At 45.0% G+C, this 22,877-nt stretch overlaps 1 protein-coding gene across 1 annotated transcript in view; it reads right to left on the reverse strand.

The window, feature by feature from the left end:
• LOC146358883 (cysteine-rich venom protein TEL1-like) overlaps window positions 1-14,966 on the reverse strand; it is a 54,789-nt gene extending 39,823 nt beyond the window's left edge. The window contains exons 1-5 of the mRNA XM_084808467.1: window positions 14,852-14,966; window positions 13,427-13,486; window positions 9,361-9,411; window positions 8,775-8,839; window positions 7,491-7,493 (exon numbers count right to left, since the gene is read on the reverse strand). Of these exons, the coding sequence (XP_084664593.1) occupies window positions 7,491-7,493; window positions 8,775-8,839; window positions 9,361-9,411; window positions 13,427-13,486; window positions 14,852-14,966 (294 nt within the window). The remainder of the gene's footprint in view (window positions 1-7,490; window positions 7,494-8,774; window positions 8,840-9,360; window positions 9,412-13,426; window positions 13,487-14,851) is intronic.
• Between the last annotated feature and the right edge of the window lie 7,911 nt (window positions 14,967-22,877).

A 22,877-nucleotide genomic window follows, 5' to 3' on the forward strand; every position in this document is an offset into this window, starting at 1 on the left:
AAGTTCCATCACTTAGGAGCCACCACAGAAAAAACCCTCTTTCCAGAAGCCACCCACCTAACTTCCAAAAGCAAGTAGTAATGGATGAGGTAAACCTCAATGCCTACAGTAGATGAATATCTCATTTTAATAGTAAATTTAAAGGTGCCTTCATATATAGCGATAAGTGAATAATTTTATGCTTTACATTACCTTTTTCTATGTGTTCTTTTCTGTCTCTTCTGAATAGCAGAAGGAGTTACATCTAAATTACACTTGAGAGGTATTTATATATAGCAGGAACATTTCCTGCTTGGTAAATGAATGCTCCCCCCCCCAAAAAAAACCCTAGATCTGCACAAATCAGCATGTTTTTAAAAGTCTTGTAGTTTTGCAAGAAATATGTCTGTAAAGCTCACCTGTGATGTTCTATAAGTGCTTTTAGAAAACCATTTAACAATTTTTAAATAAAGTATCCCCTTTAATCCTCGGGCACAGGTTTCTAGACATAGCAGAATTACAAAATAATCTGAGAAATTAAGAGAACGTAACATAAACGTTAAGAGAAAAGTTTAGCTGTACTGTGGTGTGGTGTGGTGCAGCTGAAACTGGGCTGGGAGTGAGGGAGCCTGGTGAAAGTGTGTCTTCATCAGAGAAACACAAGGAGGCATCTCTGCATCCTCTGCCTTTGATGGAATGAAAGGCTTTGCAAGAAAAGTTGTGAATATTTTATTGTTACTATTTTCGGCTTTGCTTCGTTTTATCTAAACTGCCTACGAATTTGATTTAAGGGCAGTACACAAATGTCTACAATAAATGAATGAATGAACTTTTATTTCAGTAGGATTACACCTGGAAGGAAATAGGAAGCCAACGCAAAGACCAAAGCACGGATGTAACATTCCTCCAGCTATCTCTCTGGTTCAAGGATGAGTTCCCAATCCCATGAAGTATTTTCAGAAAACTATAGCATTATTTATTTATTTATTTATTTAGCATATGGCACATATTGCCAGGGAGTCTACAATGTTTTTACACGGTAGATGTTCTGGTGCCGGTAGTTGCTAGTCTTTGTTGCACTGATGCACCACAAGAGGGCGAGCTAGCTTTGTATCAGCTGGCCAGCAGCGTTCTTAGGGAAGTCGGCTCATCCGGGCTTTTTCTCCACTGCTCCTTCGCCTATCGCGTCCAGGCAGATCCAGCGCTGCTTCCTGCTCCCTGCATTGAGTGCTGCCAATGTTTCCCCCCACCAAAATGGGGGTACCTATTTATCTACTCACAGATGGTATGCTTTCGAACTGCTAGGTGGGCAGGAGCTAGGGATGAAATGATGAGAGCTCACTTCCGTCACACGGAGCTGGGCTCGAACCTTTGGAGTGTTGACCATTTCTGGCCAGCAAACTCCAGTGTCATTAAGCTGCTGTGCCACTGTGTCCCCAAAACTATAGCAAATAATGAGACTTGCTATTAATTGTGTTGAATGGTAAGTTTTCATCTTTAAGCTTTTAGCATTCCTGAACTAAGTTTGTCTTGTTCATAGTAGGGATGTTAGAGAATTCCACCACGGATCCCAGGGAGGCCGAATTCTAGTGAATTTGGCCCCCCAGAATCTGTGGCGGAATGGACCCCCCCACCCCGCGAAACCCCTGCGAAATGGAGCCTACCTGGCTCCGGCTGCGGCTCCAGCGCCGGTGGCTTCGGCTCCAGCTGCTGCCGGGCTGGTGTGGACACAAATGGCATCCTGAGTAGGGGACGCCATTTGCATCCCTATGGTAGCCCGTGATAGGCTACGTAAATATTTACGTAGCCTATCATGGGCTATCATAGGGATGCAAATGGTGTCCCCTACTCAGGATGCCATTTGCGTCTGCACCAACCTGGCAGCGGCTGGGCCCCCCGCTGCGGGTTGGCCCGGCTGGTGGCTTTGCAGCCTGGCCGCAGAGTGGAGCCAGGCAGGATTCCAGGGGGGAGGAACGGATTGCCTCCCCCCCATCGAAGATTCTGGGGGGAGGAATGGATCACCTCCCCCCACCTGCGGAACCCGGCGGAGCCAGGTAAGCGGGGTTTCGTACACCCCTCGTTCATAGGTGAGAAACTACACATGGTGAAAGAAAGCCCAATACACAATGTGGTGTTCTTGTGGTGGGGCAAAGTTGGCACAGGACTTGCTGGATCCACAGCTCCTTGGTTCATCTGAGAGGGCCCAGGGTCAGCCCCTGTTTATGCCCACCTGCAGCTAGTGTAACTAATTTCTCACTGTTGAAACCAATGTGGGGGCATGATAAAAAAAAAAACAACAACCCAAAGACCTGTGCAGGAGAAAAAATACTACGTCTACCCCCACCCCAAGCCGGCAGGGCTTTGGAAGTGGCTGTCAATCTGCCACTTTGTCCCCAGCACATTTAGGATTGCACTGTAAAGCTTTAGTTGATTAATTATGGAAATCAATTTTCACTGGAGTGGCTATTTTTAAATTCTTGCACTGCTGCTAAGTTTTATTGTGGTTGTATTGTTATATTGTGGTTTTAATGTTCTATATATTTTAAATTGTTTTATTGTGTGCCATTTGGTTTTAATTTTTGTGAACTGCCCAGAGAGCTTCAGCTATTGGGCAGTATAGAAATAAATAAATAAATAAATAAATAAGTATAAATAAATAAATAAATATGAGAACCATTAAGGGAACATCTCTTAATTCTATTCTGAGTTGTGCAATTAATAGGGAATGGAAAAAAATATTGAAGATGGACTTTTTTTCTTAATTAGATTCCCTTCGGTATGTCTGAGGTCAATGATGGACTGGAGGAGGGTAAATAAGCTGAAATTTAACCCAGAGAACAGGGCTGGCTCCAGGTCTGTGGGGACTTTAGCAAAGTGCTCTCTGGTGGGCTCCTTCCTATGTTGGTTAGTCCCTAGCTGTGGGCTTGCCTGACCAGTAGCAGCAGGTACATGTTAACTTTCTCCCAATGCCCCCAATGTAGCATTGCTCTGGGGCATTATGGGACAGTGAAATAGTGGCCTGCACTGATGGATGTGCCATTTTAAGAAATTAAAATGGCATGGAATGACACTACACCAGGAGCATAATGGAAATAATAGTGGGTCACAGACACAGCTGCTCAGAGCTGACTGTAGAGCCAGTGGGTCCTGCTGGGGCCCTTGTAGTTACCAACAGTGCTGATTGCTTATGTTGGGCTGGTCATAAAGGAGTCTTATGCCAAGTCAGACTACTGGTGTCACAGGATTGAACAGAAATTGCTCAGCACCATTTTCTGGAACTGACCCTACAAGTAGGAGCAGAACCACAGTTTCCTTGTGCCTCAAACTCCAAAGAAGGATACTGGAATCAGGGTTAGGCAATGTGGCACCTATAGGCACCGATGCACCCTCAGACACTTTTTTGGTGCCCACGAAGTGCCCTACTCCCCCTCCTTTTTTTAATAATCAAATTTCTTACTGGTAGCTGGGATAGCTTCAAAGCAAAGTGAGGGCCTCTAGCTGCTCCCATCTTCTTTTTCTATGGATGCCTCTGGGCCACATGTGGGGCTCAGAGCCATCCTTAGGAAATGACTATGGCAGGTGGCTGCAGGCCAATGCTTCCATCTGTGGGGCACCCATTTTGTGGTGGTGCCCAGGACATTTTCTCAAATTGCCAGATGTGCCTGTGGGCTCAAAAAGGTTGACTACCCCTGGTGTGTGTACACACACACACACATATATATATACCAGGTGGCCCAAAAGTAGGTATACAGTTGTTCAGAATGTTGATGGGAGTGGGAGAGAATGTGTGAGTAGAAGATGTGTTGGTGGAGTCAGAATGACAGTTGGGAAGAGTGAGTGACAGGGTGACAGTTAAATCAGTTAAGTGTAGGGAGTGAGGGGAGTGAGGCCCTTAAGTAGGTACACAATTGTTTAGTTGTTTATTTTTTTTTACTGATATTGTGAATGATGGCAGCGAACTTGAGTCAGGAACAAAGAAAGTGGATTCTAAAGCAGTACTGGAAGACTGAAAATGCTGAGCGGGTGCACACAGCATGGCAAGAAGCGTTTGACACTCCTCCACCAACACGTCTGACAATTTATCGTCTTAGAGATACATGTGAAGCAACAGGTGCAGTGGCTAATGCACCGAAATCTGGATGTCCTAGGACGTCTATGACAGAGGAAAATGAGATGAGAGTCACTCTGACATTTGTGAACAGTCTGAAAAAGTCCACACAACATGCGTCTAAGCAGCTATCCATACCTAGAACGTCCTTGCAACGCTTAATGAGTAAATTGAAATTGAAGCCGTACCGTCCAAGACTGTTACATCGTCTTCTGGAGGACGACCCAGACTGTCGGTTGCAATTCTGTGAGATGATGCGCGTAACCAAATCTCTAACGAACCAGACCTTCTTGATAAGATAATCTGGTCAGACTGAACTTCTTTCAAGTTGTCAGGCCATGTGAACAGACATAACTGTGTGTATTGGGCAGATGAAAATCCTCATTTGACTATCACATCTCAACTGAACCAGCCAGGCATCACAGTGTGGGGTGCACTGTCCAGCGAAGGTGTTGTAGGACCGGTTTTCTTCGATACAACTGTGGATAGTAACAATTACCTAAACATGTTACGCGATGTGGTAGTGCCACAACTCAGAGCCAGGGCTAACTTCGCCGAACTGCTCTTCCAAAAAGATGGGGCACCTCCTCATTATGCTTTTGCAATAAGGGACTATCTTGACAACACCTTCCCACAGCATTGGATCGGACGATGTGGCAGCATTGAATGGCCGCCACATTCACCCGACTTAACACCAATGGACTTATTTTGGGGGGGTGTAGTAAAGAATAAGGTTTTTGAGAGGAATCCCCGGACAATGGACGAATTAAAAGAGTTCATCTCAGAAGCATTTATGGACATTGATGCAGACTGGAATTTGTGTCGTACTGTGTGTCACAGTGTTCTGGACAGGTTTGAGGAATGTTGCAACATTGATGGAATACATTTCGAGCACTTACGAGATTAAACAGTGTTAAACAAATGTAACTGTAATAAACAATGTAATAAAATGCAAATAAACTATACTGTATGCCTACTTTGGGGCCACTCTGTATATATACACACATCCACACACACACGTATTCATATTCAATCAATCAGTTAATGGGTTTATCATTTAAAAGTCAGGGTATTCGTTAATTAACAGAGCAACCCTATGCTGTCTGGAGGAGCGCTCCGATGTCAGATGCTCCAAAAATCCAACACACTGCTGGCAGATGCCCAGCAGAGGCAAAGGAGCAATGGAGACGATCTTCGCTTCTCCATCCACCTTTCTGCTCCCATTTTTTAGGAGACGTGCTTTTGAGTGCATCTAGTGGAGTCGTGGGGACAGGGACAGGAGCTGGGAGGCTTCAAGATGTTCCATATCTTCAGTGTCTCCCCTCCCCTCCTCGCCCCTTCCCCCTCATTTGCATCCTCACTTGAGCTCAGAGCTCCAACCTCAGGTAAGGAAGCTACTGTAGTTCTTTCTGTGATACTGCCAGGGGGCCGGGGGGAGACACACAATCCCCATTTGGATTTCCCCTTCCAAGGTTGTAGCAGTATTTATGGCCTCACTGGGGCAGCTCTGAAATATCCTATATTCCCCGGGACACTTTTCCAGGGACCATAAGATTGCTCCCTAAAATAGTTCTAATCACCTGGTAGCCCCAATTGTTTTTAGCCAAGTAGTAAAAGACAATTTCAAGGGCACTGTAGCTCATGGTCATAACTAGCTGTTGGTGACCTGACTTTACTCCAGGTTGGCTAGATTATGTTGCCTGATGGCTGTCCTGAATGGGACATGGGTCAGCTACAGAAATCACCTTCCAAGAAATGAAAAATACAAGCATTTATCAAGTTGGAAAAGTCCAAAAGGCCCCTGCCAAGCCCAAATGACCAGCCATTTATTAATCCACTTACAAGTCAATGTTATGTCTCAGCATGGGTCAATTGGATTCAGGATGCCTGCTTACTATATGGAAACAGCTTTAGCATTATCTGGCATGCTATATGTATGGAATGTGTGTGTTGGCTACCACAGTACTTGGAAGGTTTTGTGAGGCCTTTAAAAAAAAAAAGAACTAACAAAAGATGGATGCCGGATTGGACATTCAATTCCCAATTTTGGAGGACATATTAGACACACTGTGTACACAAAGGATGTCTTGATGAGTCATAAAATGCTTGCTAACAAGCCCTGACAACATCATATGCTATCATATGCCAAAGCTTTCTGTCATTTAGGACATCCACATTTGTTATGCAGAGATGAAAGAAAGCGATAAAGTGGGTACATGGTAGTAAGGTACAGTGAAGCATGTTGATAAGTACATAACTTTAAACAGAAAGATAAAAGTGCTTTGTTCGCCCTCACTTCCCCCCTTTGTTCCAACTAATGGTTATACTAATAGGTTAGAAGTGCAATCTTAGAAATTCATGACTAGATTTAATTAATGATAATCTTCCTTTGTGTATAAATAAATCCTTTTCGTGACCTCACCCACCATGTTTGAGTTCATATAATTCCCTCTAATAGTACACTCAGTGGCCCCATGTGCTGCAAACCCACATAGCCATCCACAGATAAAGTGGTGCATTCTGTACACTTGGATTACTTCCCAGGGCTACAGGGAAATATTGCCTCATAAATTAAAAGGGGAAAAAAATCACAATAATGTCCCAGAGATATTTGAACAAGCTTCATTGTCTCTAGTACCTATGGAATATTTGTGATGTCAACTAAAATAGTAAAGTAGTGGCAGGTGGGCTCAGAGGGAGGGATATTCTGTATGACTACTCTGTGGTTGGCATAAAGTAGAGCTGCACACACAGCCTCTCGGAATTCTCACCCTATCTGGGGCAGAGGAGTTGAGGTGACAATTCACAGAATGCATCCAGGGGAGAGGAGAAATTCTTAACAGTTCTCACAGGCAGGGTTCACCAGTAGCACAGCTTCCTTCTTTTTCATAAGGGTTGTTTTTTTTGTCCTGCCACTGTAAGTGGCAACAGCACTAACTGTATTGGCAGGCTCCCTATTTTGCATTCACCGCAGTATGAGGGGGCAGTGTTGTGTTGGGCTCCAGGGAAGAGATGGAGCTAGTGCTGTGCCAAAATCTGTCATCCAATTTCCTGAAAGTTTTCTTCCTCCATGAAAGAGGCTTCCATTTTTCTGCCTCATTGTCAGGGTGTTTTATCTTTTCTTTTTAATTTCTTTTGGTGGCATTTTTGAGCTTACCTAATCACTGCAAGGTGGATATCTGTTTGTTTGTTTGTTTTTCCTTTCTAGTACACTTCTCGCCTTTGCTCTGCAGCATCCCTGGCTACTTGTGTTTTCTAATCAGAAAAATGCCCTCTGGGAGGAATTGCCTCATGATCCCTTCCCCTGGGCTTTAATTGATGTGTGGAAAGCCAAAGGGACTACATGCTGCCAGAGAGATGATGGTACAATGAAAAACAGGACACGTGCACGTTCCTTGACCACCTCCTAAGCAAGACAAGCACAGAACCCACACTGAACCCATGAGAATTTCTCCGAACTTTTCTTCTCCTTTGAATTTCTTTTCAAATCAATTCATTGTCTATCAAATTTAATGAGAATGGTCAAAAATTGTGGGAGAAATTTTTGGCACAGCACTATCATAAAGCAGGGGTGGAGAACCATTTAAAAGTGGCAGGCTGAATTGCCCCCCACCAGACCCTCTATGGACCAGATGACATTAGTGGGCATGGCCATGTTAGTGAGTGTGGCCATGTCCACCAATGTGATTGCCCCATCCTCTGCTCCATTTTTGTTGCCTCTGCGGCTCTCCCAGCATGGAGAGAGGGGCATGCAGTTCCTGATATTATCTGAGTCCATGGCTTCACATGGTGCCCCTGTGGACACTGTGCAAAGTTACTCTCCTGGTGCCAGGAAGTGCAGCAGCTCTTCCCCATACCAACAGAGCCCCCCACCCAACCTGCATCCCCCTATTATCTCCAATTAGAGACAACTCTAGGAATGCCCTCTGGGGGAGATTCCTCTAGGGGGAGGGGCTTGACCACCCTGGAGGAACCCTAGAAGACTGCAAGGGTGGGATTGGGGAGTCTGGTGTGACCGATTCGGCCACTGGGCCAGGTGTTCTACAACCCTGGCAGAAAGTCATGCCACCATTGGGGATGTGGTCCGAGTCTGAAATAGTATAGGATTTGGTGTAAGTTAGCTCCTTACATGGATTGCTCTTCTAAAGAGACAGTGACCTTTTCATTGTGACAGGATGTTATGTAAAGATTACCACTTTTCTCTCATCTGATATGTTTGGCAGAGCAAATATTGTCGTGCATCCTCTAAGAGGAGTGTTTCTGTTCAGGGCTGTAGCCAACCTGGAACCTATCCCTTACAACACTCTTCTGCCTGAAGTCAGTTCAGGAGTGGATGGAGGCCCAAAAGCTGAAACTTAATCCTGACTTTTGGTTGGGAAAACTGACACTATGGGAGAAATCATGCAGTCTTTTCTGGAGGAGGTTGCACTCTTTCTAAAGGAACAGATACACTTTCTGGAGGCACATCTGAATCTATCGCATTCTGTAGCTGCCCAGGTGGCAATGGTTGTGAGGAATACTTCCTATCGGCTTTGGCTGCAAGTTTGCAAAGCTGGTGAATCAGCTGTGTGTGGGAAGGTTCACAGTTGTCAATTCTCCCTGCCTATACCAGAGTGGTTTGGGCAGGGAGGGTGCTGGGGTGGCTCTGTGTCTGATAGATTGTGCTTTGCATGTGTGATGAGGTAACCTTCTGTTCTGTGGGCATTTCCACATTGCCATGTTCAGATTGGCTCCCACAGGCCAAGCTCAGCACTATATCGAGGGCAGCAGAAGAAAGAGAGGCTCTTTGTATTTATTCTGCAGTGTTGTGAAAAGGAAGCCTTTTATAGGAGATAAAAGGGAGCATAACAAACCATCTGGCTGAGTTCCAAAAGTTAGGTGGTGTTTCTGGTAGATTTATGGATGACTTGATATAGTGCCCCTGTATATGAAGAGACAGTAAACACTGGCATAGAGAAGACAATGGGCAGGATCGCACGACACATTAAGCCGCCCTGCGAATAAGCTACCTGATGTGAGTTGTTTGCAGAACAACCCACAGTGTGCCCAACACTGTGGGTTGTTCTCCCCTCCTTCCCCCTCAGTCCTCCAGCCAGTATCCCAGTGTCCTTCAGGCTACCCACTTTTGTTCTCCAGCTTTTAAAAATTATTACTTGTTGGTGCCTCAAAAAATCCACAAATGGGGTTGTAATTTTTTAATTGCCCCCTGAAAATCGTTGGTAATTTTTAAATTATTGCTATTTTTTGTTGGTCTTGTGCAAGTGCACACTTACAGCTATCCGATAGGTGTAGTCCTGCCTTGTCAATGTCTTCGTAGGTTTCAGCTGTCAAAGGCAGCAAAGTGCAGTAGGTAACATACAAGGCAATTAGCAAGGTGAGACGGCATATCTGCTAATTTGCACACACTTGACATTGACAGCTCTGAAAACTGGAGAAAGATTGGGAGAAGCAGGTGCACCAAAAGGAGTCGGGGGACAATATCTCCCACTTAGCAAGGTGATCTTCTCACTTTTAACTGTTGAGCTGACAATTGGCAGTGTCCTGCTTCCATTCAATATTTCCCCAAGTCTCCAGCAAGTCTAGAAAGGGGAGATCTTGACACACGCACCCTGTTTTTGTGGCTCCTTTTCGCAGCAGGTACTGCCGTGGTTACTGCAGGAGATGGGGGTTTCCCTAAACTCTAAAAACTATTTGTTCAAATTCAAAGGCAGGGAAGTAAATAGAGAAATAGAGGGGAAATTGGTGCAACCGTAGAGACTTTGCAGACCTAGAACAAGCCATGGGCTGTCAGGGTGGCTTGTTGCCCCCAAATAAGCTACCCTGTGGAAAGCAGTCTGGATTCAGATGACACAATAACCCACTGTGGCTAGTCACCTATGATGGGTTGTCATGTCATGCAAACCCAGCCAGTGAATAGTATCAAGTTAGTTCCAATAAACACTCTTCAGGCCCAGGACACATGATCCCGCTATGTTGCTGAAGCTAAGCAACTCTTGATCGGGTCAGTGCCTGGATGGGAATCTGCCTGGGAATCCCATGCAGACCTCCTTGAGTTCATGATAAAAGAATATGGTTAATAAATATACTGAATAAATAAATAGTAGTCCCATCCAGGTGACAACCAGGACATTTTTAGAATTGGGGGAAATTGTTGTTCTTCATCTTGGCCGTTACACGTGGGTGAATCTTTTGGGTAAGCTGATAAACTTTTGTAGACCTACTTGCCTGAATGGGTGAATGCATACAAGGTTCTAGGATTCACAGAGCTCCTCTGCTGAAAATTGTAATTCAAGTTATTAAAGAGCAGAAGGGTAGCTACCTATATCCAATTCCACTGCATGGAATACTACAGTGGAAAGTTGAAAACTACCATTTTCAGGGGTTCATTACACAGAGCTTTTATCCGGCGATTGAGATTGCTCCATCATGGAAGTTTGCGGGCTCCTTACATGATGCCATGACTGCCATGACTCTCCTGCACTAAATGCCCTTTGTTCCATTTTTAAATAGATCGCAGATAATGAGCTATCAAATTACCCTGTTGTGTTCCACTTCAGCTTCCTCCGCAAAAAGAGTTAAAGCAGCAAGAAGAGGAGCGAGATCAATGAAAGATAATGGAAGACTCAGATACGGGGAGAAGGAGGGGGAGAGGAAACGCATGTAAAGGAAGTTGTTGTGGTCCTGTATTTAAAATGGAAGCAGAAAGACCCCTTGCAAATGCAGGATTTTAGGCTGGTGTAGACATTCCTTCAGTGTCCCAGCTCTATGTCCTGAAAAGCCTCCAGCTATTGTGCATGCTTTCCTGCCACCTTCAAGCTATTTAAGCCTTCTAAAAATCATTTTCACAAGGCACTTATGGAGGGAGGGGGGAATCGATGTGTGTGAAGTGACAGCTATTTATAATCCTAACTCTGCATAATAGAAGCTATGTCTCAGGCTGAGTGTGTCAGATTTTGACATTCTTGATGATTTGGTAACTGTATGCTTTAGAACAGAGGTGAGGAGCCTCAGGCTCAGGAGCCAAATCTGGCCCTCTAGGGTTCCCCAAATGGCCACACCACCTTTTCCTGGACATATTCCCCCAACCACTGATTATTTGATGGTTTCCCAGCTTTTGTGTAGTTTCCCCCATTCCAAAAGGTTGAGATGCCTCTCCTAAGGCTGAGCTACTGGCAGGAAGAGCGTTAAACTACAATAAGCTCGTATTTGCCCCCCTTTTTTGGCTGCAGCCCCACCCACTACTGGAATGTGGTCCCTGAGAGCGCCTGTGAAATTGAATTTGGGCCTGTACCTGAAAGAGCTTCCCCACCTTGGCTTTAGAAGTATAATTCATTGTTCCCTAAGATGCCTGGATTTGATAATGTGCATGATGTGGGCCAAAACACTGAACTTGACTGACGAGAAGGCACTGGAGGTAGATGGTTCTTAGGTCTGGGGAAATTGTTCAAGCTGATTTGGGCAGGATTGCGCTCTCCCTGAAAGAACAGGTTCACAACTTGGGGCTGCTCCTAGATTGACCTCTGTCACTAAAGGCCCAGGTGGTCTCAATATGGCACAATGTATTTTACCAGCTTTGGCTGGTCCGCTAGCTGTGATCATTTCTGAACGGGGATTCACTGGCCATGATCATCTGTGCTCTGGTAACCTCCACATTGCATTAATGTAATGCATTATATTTATATGAAGACAGCTTGGAAGTTCTAGTTGGTGCAGAATTTGGTTGCCAGAATTTTAAGTGGCTACTGCCAGGTTGGTTCACACCACTCCAATCTTGAAAGAACTGCACTGGCTGCCTATCTACTTCTGAGCCCAATGCATAGTGCTGGTGCTTACCTTTAAAGCTCTAAACAGATTGGGACCTAAATACCTGGAAGAGAGTCTCTTCCCATACCAGCCCAGCCGGGTCTTAAGATCTTTTGCTGCGGCCCTACTCCACCTGCCTTCTTTGTTGGCAGTGTACTATGTCATTACAAAGGAGAGGGATCTCTGTGTGGTGGTGCTACAGCTTTGGAATGCCCTTCCTGAAGTGGTGTGCCCAGCACCCAATTTACAATTTTTTGACACCCAATTAAGATATGACATTTTACCCAGGCATTTTAATTTATATAACTGCTCACTTTGTCTTTGAAATTGAAATTGTAACTGAAATTTTATTGCTTTTTTATCATGGGTGTTGAATATTAGTTTTATTGTATTGTATTAGGGTGGTATAGGAATGCTATGAATGGATGGATGGATGGATGGATGGATGAATAGTATGTTAGTATCTTGAGGAACTGACCCAGTCTCAAGATGGAGACTGTAGACTGAATAAATTAGACACTGGTAGGTGCTGCAGGTATCAGATTCCACCTAGAAGCAGAGGCAGCTCCCTACTTGGGGTGGGGTGCAGGGGACAGCTGTAAACAAGTTCTGTCTCTTGCCTTGGGCAAAACACAGGTTCCTAAGTAGGCAGAAAACAGAAGTAAAGAGAAACATGAAAGACTTTATATTAGCAAGCAAGAAATTGATTTTAGGTTGTGCACTACAAAGAAGGAAAAAAAAGCCAAATTGTGTAGTATTACCCAGTAGTTGCAGGGAATGAAACCCACAAAATGTGAAGGCCTTCTTCAAGTAGTAGAAAATTGTCTTCCTCTGGTGGTAGATTCCACTCTGAATTACTAAATATGGTATTACCCAAGGCACATAAAAAAGCAAAAATAAGTGTGTAGGCCCACAAGAAAACCCCCATCATTTTAATAATTAATGCCCAATAGTATCTTTAAAAGTCTTTTAACTCTTTTCTAATTAAAAAAAAAAATCCATGAGAATTCTATACTAGGAATCCCAGAAAATACCAGTTAAGAACTACCTATGTGCAAGCTGAAGCAATTATAAAATTAATGTCTAGCCTTTTGAACAACATATAGCATAGAACACACCTCCATTATTATTTTGCTAAGAATTCAAATGTAAGGTGGTATTAGAAGCAGGGGAGAGGGGAAGGGAAGAGACTGGATTAGAAATGAACACTTTGCAGTATTTAAATGTATATCATGGAAGTGTTCAAAACATTTTCTAAAGCAAAACAATGAATAAAGCACAAAATGGACACCGGTTCATAAATTTTACTCTCCGCAAGTATTTTTTGGAATATTGTATTTTTACTTTTCACATTCTAAATTTCGATCAGTTTTGAAGGACAAAATTGGAGTTTTTAAAAATGCATAACTTCCACTCTTTTCCAGCTATGAAGAATTATCTCAAGATGAATCTTGTAAGGCTCATGTATAGTTTATGGAACTAGTTTGGGGCATTTACAGGAAGCTGGACATCTTTGTTGCACAAACTTCTTGTTACACTTGAAACTCTTCAGCAGTGTCTCACAGTAATCATCATCAATGTATTTGCATTCATACACTGAAAGGAATAAAAACAAAGTGAAATTAGACACAAGAGAGAGAAAAATCACCCATTGTTTAGAACTGTTACTTTCCCCTGTGGTTTGCATAGTACTGTACATGATTTCAGGTTCCTACACTCAAGGTGATTTACCATAATAATCCAAAATATTTCTTGGACTTATTCTTTAGCATTCTGCCCTCCAGGGAAAAGTCTTTGCCATTGTCACTTATATTTTGGTAACTTCTTGGATATATATGAAATGCACTTCATATTCAGAAGCTAGAGCTGGTTCAGAATATGGTGGCTTATTTATTAGTAATAGAAACAGCAAATCCTAAGGCCAATATTACATTACGCCCTTGCTTAATGCCACTGGCTTTCTGCATGTTTCTCGTCTTGTATGAAAGTGCTAGTTATTACGCAGACAGGCCTAAATGGCTTGGGCATAGTCATATTTAGAGAATATTGCCTCCCCAAATGATTTCCAGATAGAGGTAGATAAATGAGAAACAAGACTCATAAAATGGATTGAACTAAGGACCACATTTATTCAATTCAGGATCTGCAGATGAGAAGATGCACAGGGCAGCTAACCAGATTGCTCCAGGCAACTAACCTGATGTCTATTTGGGTGAGCCATGACCCTACCCTGAGCAAGGGGTGTGCATAAATTGCCCACCCCTTGCTCCTAGGCCACACACCCATCTGGATATGGAGAGTGGCTATCCCGATTCATCCCCTCTCAGGGCCCCACCGTTCTGGGCAGATGCTTTAGGTTAGCCACAAAGGCCATCACCACAGTCAAACACCCTGAAAGGCAGGCCTCAGGAATGGCCAGTCACCATAAAAATGTCTCAAGGTGCTCCCCTAAAGGTGTCCCTTCCTAACCAAACCCACACAACCCAACAGATGTGACTGAATTAACCTACCTAAGCAGTCCACTACATGAAACTTTCCATACCCAGTAACATTATCGACAATAGGCAAAGTACTCTTCAGCTAGGCCAATCTGTTGTTGATTAAAATTGCTATTAGGCCCTACCCCCTCAGAGGACAACCAGTTAATCCTACACAGCGTGGGTGGGAGAGGTGGTTGCCACCATCAAGAGAACGCAGCAGAGGATGGATGGAGCCACCAAAAATGAAGCATGACTCTGCCCCCTACAGGACACTGACACTGACACATCACCTCATCTCTCTCTCCAACCCTGCCTGCAAAGCTTGTCCTCAGCCAGACCTTTCAGTCTGGCCTGGAGAATGGGAATCTCTGATTACTAAGAATGGGATGTCACAAGCATTCAAACAGGGATAACTGCAAAAGCAAGTTGTTGTACCCCTATTCCAATGCTTGTGAAAAGTATTAGGGTGACAGGGCCTCACTTGCTTTGATACTGACAGCACTGCTGCTTTCCTCTTCCCCTGTCTCAAGACCTATCAATTTACCTTGGTGAGTGAGGCAGGGGCAGAGGTAGTGGAGGAGGTAGAGGCAGATCATGAACACTGTTCAGCCCTCCACAAGCACTTGATTTGGGAGCGCACAAAAAGTCTGAGCTTCAGAGAGTGCCCAAACTGGGCTCTTGCAAAAGCTTGATCCTTTTCAGGTTGAGGTTTAGGGTGCCTGTGGATGCCTAATTAAGGTTCTCTCAAGAACCTTGCTCAGGGTTCTGCTCCCACAGAGGCTGTATGCCCTGAACGTGGGCTGCTAAGGTTTGGAGGTGCCGAGATAATGATAAGCCAGACCCAGGTTTGCTTACAAGGAGACTTCACTGAGTACTTACAGCACACAGGCATACCAATGGTTAGATCAGACAGCTTCTCTGAACCCAGAGCCAAGGGGTACAATGGGTTTTATACCATACATGTCAGCAGTGAGGCAGCATGACAGAAGCAAGCGTTAATTAGCGTTCATTCCCAGCATAGACTAACAGTGCTTATTCAGAAGGAAAACAATCAGAACCTTCCCAGCACAGTCACCTGTAACTTGGCATAAACAACTCAGGCACATCCTAGGCCCTGATAAAATACTAGCCTTCGTTAGCATGGAATGTGCTGATGCCACGCTATCGACCTCTGACCCATCTCACATGCTCAGAGGCCCACTAGCAAGGGAATTGCACTAATAATGAACCTAAGCAAAGCATTATGGGTCTCTAGGCCCCTCTAAAACTACAGGTGACTTGGTTACAGTCCTGGGGCTAATATAGAGGCTCATTTGGCAGATGCTCAAAATAGCATCCTTTTTTGTGGCAGCACCTGGATGATGGAATTAACTCCCCAGGGCTGCAGTCTATAAGAAATGGCACAGAGATTATCAATAACAGGAACTCACTTCACAATGGATTCTGAAATTATGTACTACATCTGTCACTGCAGGTTGATAAAAGGATTATTATTATCTGGAGGAATTGATTTAAATCATCAATAACTTACTGCAGAGTTTATTCTCACAATTGTTAGGACAATCTCCACACGATGGGCCTTCGTTGTAGGGTGTGTTCACTTTTCCTTTTATGTTTCCTCTGAAATCACAGAGCAGTGCAATACGTTTCTCATGGAAACACAGAAATATTGTGAAATTGTGTAATATTGTGAAAATGGCCACTTTATGGCCACCATTTACATAAAACTTATTTTATATAAAACAAGGAGCTGCCATTTTTACGCAAAATAGCGGCTCGCTGAGGAGCCAGGCAGCTGCTCACTGGGCACCCATAGACCGCCTGCCAGCTTGACCAGGGAGTGGAACATGGTGGGTAAGTAGCAGCAATCCTCAGATGGGAGTCCAGGAGACTGAGCAGGGGGGAGGGAGTCCGCTCCACCTCCCTCTCGGACTCCCACAACATCCCGCATTGGAAGTTAAAAGTGCTCGGTAAAGTTGCCTCAAAGTAAAGTTGTGTTCTACTGATTTTTACCTAGCTCAAATGACATCAAAGTGGAAACTGTAAAAGAAACATACATTAAAGCTAATTGAAGGAAGATCATTTTCGTAGTTAGTACCCAAACCACCTGTAGAACCTTGAAAGAAAAGTTACAGACACTTGCTTTTTGCCACCCTAGATCCTTTTTGCCGACAGACAGTACATTAAAAAAACACAGCCAGTGAGCTCAGCTTGGCACCCCCATCAGCTCTGCATGGCACCCCCCTCAGCTTGGCACCCCAGGCAACCGCCCAACTCACCCACCCCTAAGGCCAGCCCTGGATTGAGTTCCTGAAGTCATGGGGAAAAATTAATAGCAATAACAATTAGGATTAGACATGTCATTTGTCTTTCCATGTCTTGATAGGGAATGAATTGTGTAATAACTAAGTGTATTAGGTATTTTGAGGAAATTATTGTTATAGAATCAGAAGTGTATATTTTTGCTATTGACATAATTCTGCGTATGGAGGAACTGTGTCTAGGGGCCATACAAGGAAGCAGGCTCCCAGTGAGCGAGCGATCAGAGCAAGCGAACAGGGAGAGCAAACAGGAGTTGGCCAGGGGAGTTGCAGTGGAAGAGGAGACAAAGGCAAAGTGTGGGCCGGGGTTTTAACCTCCAGTGAATAGAGGACAAAGCACAGGCTATTCCAGTACAATCAGAAAGCTAAAAACATAAAGGGAATAGAGACTATGGAAGGACAATGGAAGAGGAAACAAAGGAGACTATAGAAGCAAGCAGGCTCCCAGAGAGAGAGTGATCAGAGCGAACAAACAGGGAGAGCAAACAGGAGTTGGCCAGGAGAGTTGCAGTGGAAGAGGAGACAAAGGCAGAGAGGTAAGTGGGCTGGAGGAAGCCCAGGGGGCTGTCCTTTTCCTTCTGCATGGCTGTGAGGTCACCAGGTGCCCCTGAGAGCTCCAATTGAAGTGAGCGGGGGAGGCCTGAGTACTCCCAGCAGCTGTGTGGGCAGGAAGTTTCAGTCTGTTTCCCACTATAGAAGCAAGCAAGCTCCCAGAGAGTGAGCGATCAGGGAGACCAAACAGGGGTTGGCCAGGGGAGTGGCCGGGGAGGTCGGGGGAGGCCTCTAACATTTTGTTTAAAATAATAATAATAATAATTTTTTTTCTTGTAACACACACTTCCACACCAGTGGGACTCTGTTTTTAACCTCCAGTGAGTAGAGGACCAGGCACAGGCTACTCTAGAACAATCAGAAAGCTAGACACAAAAAGGGAAAAGAGACTATGGAAGGACATGACTCTCCAGTGGTGGTGAATTGCAAGGTGTGTGCAATGTTTGTTTTCTTGCCTGAGAACAGCATGGCCTACACATGCAACAAGTGCAAGTTGATCACATTGCTGGAAGACAAAGTAAGAGGATTGTAGCGGCAACTGTCGACCCTCCAGGGAATCAGAGAATACGAAGAGGTCTTGGACAGAATGGTGGAACTACAGCAGCAAAGTGAAGAACAGAAGCTTGAAGAGCAACAGCAAGCTGAGGCCGAAGAGGAAATGCTGAGGTGAGGAAAAATGCAGTAGAGGATACTCCTTGGAAAAGGGTGACAGGAGCAGGAGAACTAGAAGCCACTCTGCATCAGTGGAAGCAGTGGAGCTATGGAACCGTTCCCAGGTACTTGAGGATGAGACTGGAGGACAGACTGCTGAGGAAGAATTACAGGGGAACCGGCATGAGAGCAAGCAAGAGGCTGAAGGTCAGTCCAGCAGAGGCAATGAAACCAAGGCCTACAAGAAGAAGAAGAGAAGAGTAGTAGTGGTGGGGGACTCCTTGCTGTGTGGGATTAAAACCCAAGTATGTCGCGAAGACCTGTGGACTCAAGAGGTATGCTGTCTCCTGGGATGATGGAATAGACTGAAGGGTTGCCCGCACTCATAAAGCCCACTGACAGGTATCCCTTTCTTCTGATCCATATGAGAACAAATGATACTGCCAAGCGAAGCTACGAAGAAGTCATGTCAGACTATGAAGCTTTGGAGAGGAAACTCAAGAACTTTGGGCCCAGATATTTTTCTCATCCATCCTTCCAGTAGTTAGAGGAGGGATAGAAACAGAAAGAAAAATACTCCAGGTGAATGACTGGTTACGAAGGTGGTGCTGACGAGAGAGATTTGGATTCTGGGACCACGGGCTATACTTCCTGGAAGATGGACTGTTGGCAAGGGACGGGTTGCACCTCACAAGGGCTGGGAAGAATGCGTTTGACCACAGTATGAAGAACTTTATCAGGAGGGCTTTAAACTGAATCCTTCAGGGAAGGGAGATGTAAAGCTGGGGGTAACAATGGACGAAGGCTCATGCACTGCAACGGAGAAAACAGCTCCAATAGTGCCCAATAATAGTCTTCACAAACATGTAGGAAGAAAGCCAGACTATGAAGCACATGGTCTTTGATCTCTATATAGTAATGCCCAGAGTATGGGAAACAAACAGAACGACCTTGAACTCTTAATATGGGAGGGAAATTATGACTTGATAGATGTAACTGAGACTTGGTGGGAGGACTCTCATGACTGGAATACAGCAATTGAAGGATATAACTTGTTCAAAAAGAACAGGAGGAACAGAAAGGGAGGTGAGGTTGCACTATATGTGAAAAATAAATATCTCTGCACAGAAATACAGGAGGATAAGCTTGGTAGTCCCATCAAGAGCATCTGGGTTAAAATAAATGGAGCAAAGAATAAAAGGAACATGGTTGTCAAAGTCTACTACCAGCCACCCAATCAAGGAGAAGATGAGGATGAAACTTTTGGAAAGCAAATAGCCAATGTTTCAAGGAGACATGATGGAGTCGTAATGGGGGAATTCAATTTCCCCGATATTTGTTGGGAGAGAAATTCTGTTATGCTAATGTTGTCCCTATCTTCAAAAAGGGCAAAAAGGAGGAACCTGGGAACTACAGACCAGCCAGTCTGACATCAACCCCTGGGAAAATTCTGGAGCAGATTATAAAGCAATCCATCTGGAAGCACCTTGAAAACAATGCAGTGATTCCTTGAATCCAACATGGATTTGTCAAGAACAAATCCTGCCAGACTAATCTGATCTCATTTTTTGATCAGGTAACCTCCCTTGTGGACTGGGAATGTTGTGGACATAATATACCTCAACTTCAGCAAAGCTTTCGACAAAGTACCCTATGATATCCTGATGAGCAAACTAGCTAAAGGTGGGTTTGGTGAAACAACTATCAGGTGGATCCACAGTTGGCTACAGAATCGGACTCAAAGAGTGCTTGTCAATGGGATCTTCTCAAACTGGGGAGAGGTAATGAGCAGGGTGTCGCAGGGCTCAGTGCTGGGCCCACTGCTCTTCAACATTTTCATTAATGACTTGGATCAGGAGGTGCAGGGAATGCTGATCAAATTTGCAGATGACACAAAATTGGGCGGGAGAGCTAATACTTTGGAAGACAGAAACAGAATTCAAAGTGATCTTGATAGGCTGGAGTGCTGGGCAGAAAACAACAGAACGACATTTAATAGGGATAAATGCCAAGTTCAGCACCTGGGAAAAAGAATTCAAATGCACAGTTACAAGATGGGGGATACATGGCTCAACCACACTACAAGCAAGAAGGATCTTGGAATTGTTGTAGATCAGAAGGCCAGGATCTCTTCTCGATCATCCCAGAGTTCAGGACACAGAATAATGGGCTCAAGTGACAGGAATCCAGATTCTGGCTGAACATCAGGAAAAACGTCCTGACTCTTAGAGCAATATGACAATGGAGCCAATTCCCTAGGGAGTTGGTGGGTTCTCCCACACTGGAGGCATTCAAGACGAGGCTGGACAGCCATCTGTCAGGGATGCTTTGACTTAGATTCATGCATTAAGCAGGGGGTTGGACTCAATGGTCTTATAGGCCCCTTCCAGCCCTACTATTCTGTGATTCTATGAAGATTTCAGCTCTACCAATTTACAAAAGCTCAGGTTTTGCATTCTATTTTTCCACAATATCCACAAATCTGTACATGATAATATTTTATAAATATCAGAACCTGTGTGTTGTATTAAAGACATCATGGCCTTCTGAGTCACAGGGCTTCCTTCAGAAAAGACTGTAATAAATAGTCACAATATAGGAACTTCATGTGGGTTGTGGAGATCCAGTATGAAAGTGGAACTCCCCCATGCACAAGAACTGCTACATTTATCGGCCAGGTCAGCAGATTGGCAAGTGGATTTCTCCTTTTGCACACCCATCCACTTCCTCTCTTGAAATTAATGGAGGAGCCCTGCATGTGCATCACTGAGCATATTGGGCTCTTGAACACAGTAAATTAAGAACACTTTATTTAGGTATGATACTTACCCAGGACAGTAATGGCAGACATAATGGAAACTGTGGACATTATTTACGCAGTAGGCATGTGCACATCCAACCTGGTTTGAATGATGCCAAATCATCTATGAACATAAGTGGGGTGGGGAGATACACATTATACTGGGGTACATTAAGAAACACGAAATGCAAGTTGTGTTCAGGATAGAAACGATTGTTATTATATAACCATTGAACAGCAGGGGTTTCAAAGCAATACGAAATATATTTAGTACTGTGAGTTTCACAGAGACAGTTTTAGCCATATAATGCAGATTTGGGCCACACTCTGTTCTATTTCATACATTATGCTCTCCAGATGTTTTGGACTACAACTTGCAAAAATCACCATGACCAGTTGTCAGGAATTATGAGAGAGAGAGAGAGAGAGAGAGAGAGAGAGAGCGCAGGGCCACTCCACAGGCCCTCCTCCCTCAACTGTCAACACCAGCAGCCATTCCATCAGGCTGAGCTGAGGGTTATGAGAGGGAGAGCAGGGCCATTCCACCAGCCCTGCTGATTTTTTTACCCCCTGTTCCCTCCCCATTCCTTTTTCCTTGTGTGCCATGCTGTTTTAGACTGTAAGTATGTGGGCAGAAACTAGGGATGTACAAAACGACTTACCTGTTTCGTTTCGTGACATCCGCGGCGGGGGGGAGGCACTCCATCCCTCCTCCCGAAATCCTCGCCAGCCAGCTCCACTCCGCGGCGACTCCACAGAGCCGCCGGCTGGGGCTGCCCACAGCGATATCTGGCCGCTGCTGGGCTGCGCAGGGACGCAAATGGTGGCTGCCGTAGCCACCACCATTTGCGTCCCTTTTGTTTGCCGTGATAGCCTACGCAAATGTTTATGTAGCCTATCACGGCAAAAAAAAAGGAACGCAAATAGCGGTGGCTATGGCGGCTGCTATTTGCATTCCCTTTTTTTTCCTGTGATAGGCTACGTAAATATTTGCGTAGGCTAACACGGCAAACAAAAGGGACGCAAATGGTGGCGGCTACGGCAGCCACCATTTGCGTCCCTGCGCAACCCAGCAGCGGCCGGATATCGCTGTGGGCAGCCCCAGCCGGCGGCTCTGTGGAGTCGCCGCGGAGTGGAGCTGGCTGGCGAGGATTTCGGGAGGAGGGATGGAGTGCCTCCCCCCCGCCGCGGATGTCACGAAACGAAACAGGTAAGTCGTTTTGTACATCCCTAGTTTCTGCCCACATACTTACAGTCTAAAACAGCATGGCACACAAGTGGTGTCCTTGCGTTAGCCGTGATAGGCTATGTAAGTATTTACGTAGCCTATCACGGGAAAAATCGTGAAGCGAATGGCGGCTGCAGATGCGGCCACCATTCGCAAAGCAGCGCAAACGGCACCAGGTAGGTGCTCCATTTTGCGCGCCTTTCGCTGGGTGGTGGGGCGGGAGGCTTCATTCCACCACGGATTTCAGGGGGCCGAATACACTGGCATTCAGCCTCACTGAGATCCATGGCAGAATTCTCCGCCATCCCTAGCAGAAACTGTCTTGATGAATTCATAGAATCAGAGAATAGTAGGGTTGGAAGGGGCCTACAAGGCCATCAAGTCCAACCCCCTGCTAAGTGCAGGAATCCAAGTCAGAGCATCCCTGACAGATGGCTGTCCAGCCTTGTCTTGAATGCCTCCAGTGTGGGAGAGCCCACCACCTCCCTAGGGAATTGGTTCCATTGTTGTATTGCTCTAACAGTCAGGAAGCTTTTCCTGATGTTCAGCCGGAATCTGGATTCCTGTAACTTGAGCCCATTCTTCCGTGTCCTGCACTCTGGGATGATCGAGAAGAGATCCTGGCCTTCCTGTCTGTGACAGCCTTTCCAGTACTTGAAGAGCACTATCATATCTCCCCTGGGTCTTCTCTTCCCAAGGCTAAACATGCCCAGTTCTTTCAGTCTCTCCTCACAGGGCTTTGTTTCCAGTCCCCTGATCATCTTTGGGCCAATCTACACTTACTTTTTTTCACTTCCAATAAGGTTTCACCACTCATCTTTCACACTACACAGGACCTGCCTTGAATTGGGACCGGAATTTCCCACTTCTGTGCTTCTGCTTTCCATACCCTGATATCCTGGTATTTCCCATTCATGTGCTCTGCTCTTCCATGTTCATTACCTTATAAGGTCGT

The sequence above is a fragment of the Heloderma suspectum genome, chromosome 1 (genome assembly GCF_057233095.1).
Source record: "Heloderma suspectum isolate Gila_16-S chromosome 1, 16-S_ref, whole genome shotgun sequence".
NCBI classification, from domain to species: domain Eukaryota; kingdom Metazoa; phylum Chordata; class Lepidosauria; order Squamata; family Helodermatidae; genus Heloderma; species Heloderma suspectum.